This window comes from Enoplosus armatus, chromosome 1 (genome assembly GCF_043641665.1).
Source record: "Enoplosus armatus isolate fEnoArm2 chromosome 1, fEnoArm2.hap1, whole genome shotgun sequence".
NCBI lineage: Eukaryota > Metazoa > Chordata > Actinopteri > Centrarchiformes > Enoplosidae > Enoplosus > Enoplosus armatus.
Genome location: NC_092180.1, coordinates 11,546,093 through 11,556,655, shown reverse-complemented (window position 1 = coordinate 11,556,655; position 10,563 = coordinate 11,546,093). Strand labels below are relative to the sequence as shown.

The window sequence follows — 10,563 nt, the reverse complement described above, 5'->3', positions numbered from 1 at the left end:
CTGCATTGTCTGTTTGGTGTTGTTATTTTGTACATAAAGTATACATCCATAAAAAGTTGATCATAAACAGACACATACTGAATACTGTCTGACAATGCCTATTTAGATAACTGTCGGTCACAAAGTGCGAGCTCAGCTCCACTTGACTCACAATCAACAAAGTCTTCAAAAAGCAGAGTATTTTGATGACAATAAACTGAGAAACCTGACATTAATTACAGAGTGTCCAGATTTACAACTTTCTGTGTCATTACTGGCATCTCCACCAAGTTGGTTTTCTGTCAACAATTCCAGCTCAATCTGATCTGAGCCCACTGTAAACTGTGAGTTTGTTTTGATAGGCTGGGAGAGCAGCACAGACACACCCCTTAGTCTCTCTTCCCTGTTTGCTTGTGTGTGTGTGTGCATGTGTTTATATTGCATTGTATACTGTATTTATACTGAATATAAGCGGGAGAGAGGTGGATTGGTCATCAAACGCCTTTCAATTTTGGCAGAGGTCATGCATATAATCTCCTCCTCATGTCAGTGGATTGGATACCAACCGTCCTGTGTGTTACATGAACTCATTAACAATGCATCTGGAAAGCATATAACCATTAAGGCCAGGCAGCCGGGGCCGCTCCACCCTCACAGACTCTGCACTGCTGTTTAGTGTACAGCACACATCACCGAGCCTATAGACCACTTGTAACAAGCTTAAGTGTACATTACAGTGAAACATATCATTGTTTATCAATTACACATGTACAGTGGTGCCAATTTATTATTTCTAAATACTACTCTAGTACTTCTCCCTTGCAAATAATTTGTACGTTTTATCATTTGTTTGGTTTTCCTGTAGATGGTTTTATAGTCATATAAAAGTGCCATCCTTTACAACTGTTGCTGTTGCATTGTTCATGTCTTTCCTTCATTTCCATAAAGGTCTGTATGTATTGCACATATGCATTCCTCAGTCACAGCTCCATCTGTTTGTTGGAAGAATGGAGAGGCCCTCAGCAGACCCCTGAGAGGCTTAAAGTATGTCGGCCTCCTGCAGTCTCCCAGCAAACACACCGAATACTCCACTCTACTCTGGCAGGCCGGTTTTAATTCAGCCTGGGCCTCATGAGGAGGTGCAGTAGTTGGACCCCAGCCAGGTAAATGGCTCAAACTAACAGCCACGAGCCATCAGAAGACATCACCCTCAACCTCCACATGCCTTTGCCTCTCACCGCCTTCAGTCCCCTCTTTCTGACACTGCTCATGATGTGTTTGTAAAATGCAACCTTTTATACGGTGACAGGGTGTGACAAGGGGACCTACAGCCCTCGTCCTTGTGGGAGATGTGACCACCAATCTGCCACTTTTACTGTGCAATTTCCTTCATTTCCCTAAGATGACTCATCCTGTTCCCTCCCCCTTTATTGCTGGAAGCTTCCAGGGAGAATCATCGTTGGCAGTGTGGCCATTCTGCCGGCTGTGCCTCTGATTTACTGATTGATTTTAGTATTAACGACCAGCCCCTCCTCCCAACTCCCCCAAACACACACACACACACACACACACACGCATCCATTGTTGGGGCCTCTCCTGTGGCTTTAAGATAAAGCACTTACAAGCTGAGCCTGAAAGCTGAGGTCTTGATAATGCATGGATGCAACAGAGTACAGATGTGTGCATTGAAGTGTGGAAAAGGTGAATTTCCATTTTGTTTCTATTTGGCGGCATTTTTCACTCCAACCTCATGGCAAAACTAATTTCTAAAGTAAATCTAGACATCAAATGTAGAGATGTCACCTGTTTGTAAGGCTAAAATCATCTTACAATGGCATAGTTAGTTGACAAGTCAGTGAGTCGGTTTGACTGCAACATGATTACTTTCATGTAAGACAAAGGGCTGCTTTCACTGACATGGATTAAATGTTTTTACATTTTAATTAGATAGTTGAAAAAATGATAATTATGTGAGCATGCATGAGCATGGAACATGACAATCATGACAATACAGCTCCATCTCTATCTCTAGAGATGGAGATAGATTTTGTGCACCTTTACATCTATACATCTGTACAGCTATACACCACATCCATCTATGTAACTATGTATTGTTTGTGTTGTGGTGTTATTTTGTATTTTGCACATACAGCATAATAAACTGGATCTTTCCTTTCTTTACCATTTGCTTTATGTACTTGACTTTGTTTACCATATGAAGACAACGGACCCTGTACCAAAAATGGTTGTGTCAGAAAAAAAACGGTCTCCTTGGCCTGTTTGTTTCTGTTATCTCTTGTCAGTAACCATCCTTACGCAAGTGTGGGTGTGAGGTTACAGACACACACCAGCTACTGTCAGGACTCTGATAGTATGAAACAGATACAGAGCAATAACTGAAGCCATCCTGGTGTGTTTGAAATGGTCTGCACTGCATGTTATACGTTAGGATGTTGACACAGCTGTATACAAATTGGCAGCACACATACTAATCACAATTTGTGACTCTGCCTCGAGACCCCTCTGCAGAGTCTTGAAGTCTCATAGTTGGAAAGAACCACAGAGGGAGTAGATGTTGCATAGTATAAATGTTAAAAGAGGTTGAGGAGTATGAAAGGGGCTTAAAACCAGGAAAATCCAGAACTTTGCTTTGACACATCACAGAAAAAACAATGACACTCACCTTCTCAATATAAGAGACGAAGATCTTCCCTTATAGATGTCTTATGAAACTAAGGGATAAAATGACCAAAAACACGCACTGTTCAAATAATGTAAATGTTTAGTTTGCTTTAAAGGAAACCCTACTCCCACCACTGTTTATTTAAGAGGACACAGACAGAACAGGGAGAAAGAAACAAAACCTGGCAGTATTAAAACCGAGCTGATGGTTGCAGAGGCATAGATGTGAGCTATACTCTTCTACCTCTGATGACCTTATGTGCAGTATTTGACTGAGCTTAAGCTTTTTTCCAGTCAGTAGTTAGTGGGTTGCATCTCTAACTTCACTTAAAGGAAAACTGTCTGGTTTGGCCTAACAAACCTGGCACTGCTACTACATGATAATCTTAAGAGGCAGCGAGTGGATGGACAGACACACGATAATCTTTTAGGCAGTGGACGAAATCTTAATTTAGGAAATGGCCAGAGAACTTTTTGGCAACTTGCTCTATCCTTCTCAGACAGAGGGAGACGAAGGGTGTGAGTGTGTGTGAGAATGTGAGACAGATCGCTGCATGGGGAGAGCTGGGGGGGGGGGGGGGATGGATGGAGTCTTACAAGGAAAAGATCCGCTGAGGGCAAATTTCCATTCTGCCAAAGTCTGAAGAAAAAAACAACAAATGAAAAACTTCACCCTGCCCAACAGTTACATCACAATGACCCTCATAAGATGGTTCTCCAACAGGGGCGCATATTAGATCACACTCATTACGAAGACCAGTGTCTTCTGCGTTTCAGGGCATCCCAGACCGAGCTAATGAGAAACATGTTAGTTAATGATTAACATTGCAAGTTTTCTGTTAACATCCTGCAGCTGATTACGTCAAATGCAGTCTGTATCCAGTGGTCAACATTCAGGAATTAGTCAATGAACATGTCTGTGAAATAAACTTGGAGCTACATGTGGACCTATGACTAGTAAAACATGGAGCAGTGCCCTCTAGTGTTACAAAATACTGTCATCAACTCCCAAAAGGACTCATCTTAACCTGGGTTGCATGTGAATCCTTCCAGGGGACAAGTCACATTCACCGGTTTCTCAAGAAGCTCACGTGTGTAAACTAACATTTATTCAGGCTAAATAACTGTGTAAGCCTTGTTTCGACTATTACACAAGTCAACAAGTCACGATCGCTCAGCTCCAAGTGTTTACCAAACTGTATTTGAACAGAGGTTAAACCGGGCAAGCCCAGAAGTTAGCAGATGAGCTGGGGCCAAATCAACCTAAGTGCTGAATGTGTGTCAACTTCACCTTTTACATAAAAATAAACAAATTCAGGTAAAATATTGAATGTTTTTTATAGCAACACATGACAGTTCAACACTACATACAATATGTTCAATTGTTTTTCCCATTTTAACCAAAAAATCTTCCACCTTGTTCCAAACACAACAACAATAACAGCCAGTTGTGACTTAAGTATACAAAGTGCTGCTACATTATAATATATATCATCCATGAAGGTTTGAATTAGCTAGTTTCATTTCCAGCTTTGTTTAACATCAGCCACAAAAAAAATGTTTGATGAAACCCTCTGCGGGTGCTACCCTGATTTCTTCCCCTGCAAGAACTTTAAAGAAGGTGGCGAAGCTCTGTGGCTGATAGAGCCTTTAGTCTAAAGAGTTTTTAGATTTAAGTGCACATATTTGGGCAGTTATCCAATTTTAACGTGATAACAACAATACTGTTTAGATAAAGCAAATTATCTGTTTAGATAAAGCAAATTGGTAAATGCCTGTTTTGATCTTGCTCTATTTTCTCTGATATTTCTGCGAGCAAACTCAGGATCAGTAACTGTATTCACAACTGTAAGGTAGCGGAGGTCTGTGACATCGCGTTGTAAATGAAAGCGTTGTTGAAGGGCACAAACTGGTGGCTGATGATCTTGATGGCCTCTTGAGCAGCAGATCCTAAAAGAACAAATTAAATATATATGAATAAATAAACATCTTGGATTGATTAGCACTGTATCGGTGGGATACGATGTGTATTAGGATCTCAATCAATTCCTGAAGAGCGCTAAAATATTACCTCCCAAAAATGCAGCAACTGTGTGTGGCTCTGCTGCACCATATCGACAGCTGCAGGTTATGATTAAAGGGTGAAAAAGTTCATATTTATTATTAGGCACAGTCTTTAACAGTCACTCCAATCAGTAAGTCCAGCAGAGACTTACAACTCATGGATGTAATCGTCTTTGATGTTGACGTTGAGGCTGTACTCCTGCAGTAGGCTGTTCACACAGAGCTTCAGTTTGCTGATGTCCTCCTCCACCTGGTAGTTATAAACTCCTGGCAAGAGAAGACATTTGGTAAAAGACAAATGTCTTGTGAGAAATGAGACTAATGAAATCATTTCATTTCTGTATACTGGCATCAGGTGAAATCATCTACATAATTCTGCAATTCAAAAGATGTGTACAGTAAAGTTGTAAAAAAAAGTTGTATAAACCTTAGCCGTACCTGGGTAGCGGGAGTGCTGCTGATAGAAGCGATCAATGGCACGAAGCATGAGGTAGAAGACCATCTCACTATCTGGATTGTCCATGCACGAGGCTGAGGACACACAGATATCGTTAATAATAAGCTTTATGCTTACCAGAGGAGAAAATAGTAATAGAGTTAGCTCAAACACAAGAAGTTAACAATGAATAAGACTGAACAGGTTAAATCAGAAAGGAAATGAATCCCCAACTTACTGATTTCATCTTTATTTACTGAATCCACGCTATATTCTTCAGCAAGAGATCTGCAGCGCACCACCCTCAGGAAGGATGAATTCTTACCTAGACACCAACACACATGCCCACGGTTAGGAATAAACTTATTGCAGGTGCAGCAATAGTCATCAATAGAGCAGATTGTGCCACACTTATATGCAGACTGGGTTCTCTTGAGTCCAAAGCGAGTATACAGTGACAGCCATACAAATCTTAACAGCCATGCTCAGAGAAATGAACACTTTTGAAGTCAGAAAAGGCAGGTGCTTTCAAGTGCTCCTAAATTAGTAACAAAATTTAACTGATGAATATTACTTGAAGTAGAGACATTTTAACCAATTTGCAGGCGTTACATAACTTTGAAAATTATGTGTGACATACTGAAACCCCAACTGTGCAGTTAAATATAAAATAAATGCCTCTAAAACAAACTCTCTATATATTGTGTTAATCGGGTACACCCACTGAATATAAGTGAATATAAAAATGTGAGGGTTAAGGGTGATTAATTAAAGAATGGGTTACTTACAGAACAGTTTGATGTCCTTTTCAGCGATGCTCTCTGGTGGCTAGTAGAAGAAAAAAGTAATTTCAGTGGAAATACATCTTTAGTCAAATTTACACCCATATATTAAGTATTTCAGTTAGTTAAACCTGTTTGGATGCAGTTGTAGGATCTAGGAATGTATTTGTGATGCATGTCACATATTTTCTCTGTTTCTCACTGTTTGTTGGATAGAATTTCCTTTAATAACCCTCTAAGCAGCTAATTGTTAGCCTTTCATGGTGACAACAGCAATATAGTCACATTGGTTTTAGAGTATCTGCAGTGATACATCAAATCTAGTGCTTTCTAGTCACAGCTAATTAATCAGACTTTTATTTTGATAATTAATTAATTTAATTATAAATTTAAAAACACAGACTAACCTAATTACTCTTAGTGAATACATGGGTTTACAACATACCTTTCCAATAGACTGCAATAGACATTCTACATGCTTAGAAACAGCTGCTGCATCCTGCATGGCCTTTTCCCTGTAACTGAAATAAAACACAAAAATGAACAACAACATACCCAGGAACCCACATTATTAAACCATACACTGTTCGAAAAGAGAAAATATAGAACCAGATCTACTCTTTGATCAGAGAACTTTTCTGTTGCTCACATGCCCTCAACAAATGTATCTACACAGCTAGAACCCATATATTCACTTACACATTTTGAAGGTTGATGAACTTCTGAGAGTCTGCGATCATATCTGGGATGGTCCCCCGTACAGGCAGGCTTCCATTGCCTTCTTTGAGAACAAACTCCTTGACAGCTCGCAGCATCACCCAGAAGGACAGGGTCTGGTAAACACGCACCAACAGAATATGGTCCACAGTTTAAAAAAGTCAAAAAAAAATCTCAATAACTAGTTGTTTGAAATTATGATGACCATGGATGTGTTTTAATAGAATAATCCTAGAACCTGTGATGTGATGTTGTTACACTGCTCACTATTGAAGAGGTCTTCAACAGCACTAGGAACCTGCAGAAACAAGTCGTTACTAAAGGAGTGTGATACTACAGGAAACTGACTGGGGGTTTAAAATGTGAGATATGTTGTAAGGGAGAGTATTTGAGATCTGGCACCTTGGTTGGATTCAAAGCAGTATTGACATTCTTAATAGCTTCCTCAAAGTTTTCTTCATCCTCTGGGACACCATTGTCATTCTTCAGGATCCCTGAAGGAACACAAAATACGAAACAATCACAAGTAAGTTTGAATTACATAGCAAAGTAATGAACATAAAAGGCAACTAGAATCCAGAGGTCCAAAAATACCTTCCCGAATAAACTGTCTGAAGGCCTCTTTCTCCTTGTAATTTTTTGGTGGCTGACAGTTGTGCTACAATGACAAAAGTGGAGTGACATTTTTTTGTACTGCAACACAAACAAAAACACTCATTAATGAATATCAGTGATGGAGTAGAAGCCACAGAAAAATGTACTGTACCTCACTGAGCCATTTCTCCAGGTATTTAGCAACAACGATAATCCACGGTGTGTGACTGTGATCCTACAGATTAAATAAAGAATGGAAAGTAGTACTATTAGTTGTGTAAAGTGAGCATAGTTTAAACTGACTAATAAATGTGCTGATGTACACACCTTCTTTTCCATGCTGTCAAGGTCGTAGGACTGAATGTGGTTCTTGAATTCGGCAAAAGGCTGATCTAACCTCAGGTCCTCTAAGGCATTGTCTGGGTGAGATTCAATCACTAAAGAGAGAGGCGGTAAAATGTCAATATATATGAAATAAATGTCAAATTATACGTATAAATTATGAGCCACAGTGAAATGACAATATAAAAAAAAGAAGAGTGGATACAGGCAGATAAAAGGTCAATAATCTCATGTCAATACTGATGACCATATGTGACTATATATGGCTGAAGGCATTACACATGTATAAATATGATACCAATCAGAAGTTGAAATCAGAAGTTATTATCTAATGTGTTTAAGTGTCACAATAAGAAAGAATCAAAGTTCAATGCTGGGGAACAAACCTGTATGCTCCTGCACCACTAGTCTCATGTAGCCGATCAGGCCGTAGGTTTTACAGACTAGGAAAGGTACCGAGGCACTCCACAGAACTGAGCCTAGCCTCAAACATGTGCTGTTGAATGAGTTAATTGGACAGAAAGTAAAACAATAACAAATCAAGCCACAGTTTTACAAAATAATTTCTATACAATTAAAAAGTTATAATTCTCCTTGCCAATTACAATAACCGAACAGCATCATGTTTATTTATTTATTTTTTTAATTGAGCCCAGCCAGAGTGCTAAATGCTCCCCCCATGATGGACGGCACAAAGTTTAGATATAACTTTGAAATTACACTGAAAATTCTAGTTCAGCACACCACAGGTTCCGCTATAATTTCTCATTAACTCTTTATTTCAATAAAATGTGAGAGTAAAGATGAGATCTCATACCTTTCTGGCAACTGGACACCGATGACTATGGTAAACCTGTGAAAAAACTCTGGATCGTTGTCCAGAAGCTTGTCTGGACTCTGCAAGAGTAACAGAAAATACAAGAGGGAGCTCTGTCACTATCAGAGTGATGATATTGATCAATACATCTACATATTTAAACAGCATATGTTGTATCCACAGACCTACTTTTATTTAATGGAAATGTAACATTTTTCACCTCTCTTATAAATGTACTGCATCTACACTAGGTCGTATGTCTCCTTCACCTGGTGAAGAATTTTTCACTGTTTTAATGTGTTTTATTGTGATGTAAATATTGTGTTTTCAATTCCTACTGAAACACTATTATCGTTGTGAAAACATCTGTAACACCATGTCAAAACTTAAACAATACCAACCTCCTCGACAAAGTTTCCAGAGACATCACTGTTAAGTTCTTGCAGCAGCTCAGTGGCAGCCTGTGCTCTGTTCTGCAACATAAAAACTACGGTTAGGGCTCATACATGCACCTTTTTTCCAAATAAGAATATTAAAAACTTTATAAATGCCCAAGGAGGAGGGTAAAAAAGGAAATTGTGTGTATGTGTGCACTAGAGACAGAGAAATGCATAGGACATAAATTAATTGATTTTGGTAAAGCATACCTTTCCAATGCTGTCCTTGCTAAGGAAAAAGCTGCAAGACAAGATCAACCATGAACACACGAGTAAAACTAACACATATTATTCTGAGCTTAGATCAACTTTCAAAACAACTGCTGTCCTACTTGTTTCCAACATCTTCCCCAGAAACTGTGTGTCCATCAGCTATGGTGAACGCTCCAATACCTGAAAAACAGATCAATTGATTAAGTCAGATAGATGCTTTCATCAGCGCCTGCAGCATTGCCACCGACACATCTGTTTACCTGGAAGTACGAGGTTCTTCAGGATCTCGGTTCCAGTTGCAGTAGCGTTGATGAGACAAACATGTGCATTCTCCAGTGCTTCTTGACCATGGTCACCCCACAGTCTGAAAACACACAACACAACATGGACATGTGTTGCCACCTAGTGATACAATTCATCCTCAACCACAATAAGGCACTTTGCAATAATGATTTGGCTAACTTAGTAGTGTGACCGCTTCAATAACACTGTCCTGTAATGTGACACTCCCATCAAACGCAGTCAATGTAAATTAAGGCAGCAGGGTGATTAGACAAGCTGGCAATCTTATGGGCAATGAAACGCCAAGCAGAAAAACAGAGCAACCCATCAATTAACCTTATAGCGAATGGGTTAGCTCGCCGATGGTGTTTTAGCAAGCTAACGCTAGCTAACGTTAACACTCCTGCCTCACCGATGTTCCTGTGACCTCTCAGATGAAATGCGCAGAAGATTTGGCTACATGAACATGTTGTTATTTGTGAAATCTACGATATAATTTAAAATTACCTGAGTTGTCTGTCGTATTTCTGCTCTTTGGAGGCTTTGGTGGCTGCCATGGTAGCTTTCAAATGAGTGACGTCTGTTGACACATTTTAACTTCCTCAACGACAGATTCGTCACAAACATGCCCGCGCGAACATTTTAGTTGCGCACTTTCGACACAAATCCTCGTCGTGATTCTCATATATGGAGACTTGAACAGATATAAGGTATTGTTAAATTGTGATATAAATATTGTGTTAGTAATAATATAAGAGAAGCGTCCTTCCCGTCCAAATATATAGTAAAACGTGTTGGAGACAGCACGTGCACAGACTCCCTGAAGGGTACGGGCCACAAAGAAGGGGCATCTCACCCAGGACTAAGGTGGTGGTGATGGTGGAATATTTAATGTAAGAAAATCAGCAAATCCTCATATTTGAGAAGCTGCAACCAGTGAAACAAAACATTCAATCATTATCTAAAATGTTTGCTGATTCATTTTCGTGATTGACTGATCAATTAATTGTTTCAGCTCTACCAGACTGGTTTAACAACATGGTAATACAAGGCATTACAGTGCATTTCATAGGTTAAATCAAAGTGCTCTCTATAAGACATTGACAATAAAACAACAACATAAGAAAAAAATCCATCCGTCCAGTGTCTATATATTCAGAATGAAACTGAAACAACTATTAAAAAGTATACACGATAAAAGATTTAAAACATACACAT

General features: G+C 39.3%; 1 protein-coding gene across 1 annotated transcript; it reads right to left on the bottom strand.

Annotated features, from left to right (window-relative positions):
• Positions 1–4,030: 4,030 nt before the first annotated feature.
• On the bottom strand, positions 4,031–9,902 carry nae1 (nedd8 activating enzyme E1 subunit 1). Its single transcript, XM_070903109.1, has 20 exons — positions 9,853–9,902; positions 9,324–9,427; positions 9,183–9,243; positions 9,061–9,091; positions 8,815–8,886; positions 8,414–8,493; positions 7,983–8,092; positions 7,582–7,691; positions 7,427–7,489; positions 7,255–7,318; positions 7,063–7,154; positions 6,899–6,958; positions 6,643–6,776; positions 6,389–6,464; positions 5,950–5,989; positions 5,400–5,486; positions 5,164–5,256; positions 4,878–4,992; positions 4,733–4,782; positions 4,031–4,611 (listed from the first exon to the last, which is right to left on the bottom strand). The coding sequence occupies exons 1-20, from the start codon at positions 9,900–9,902 to the stop codon at positions 4,502–4,504; spliced, it is 1,602 nt and encodes a 533-aa protein (XP_070759210.1). The 3' UTR covers positions 4,031–4,501.
• Between the last annotated feature and the right edge of the window lie 661 nt (positions 9,903–10,563).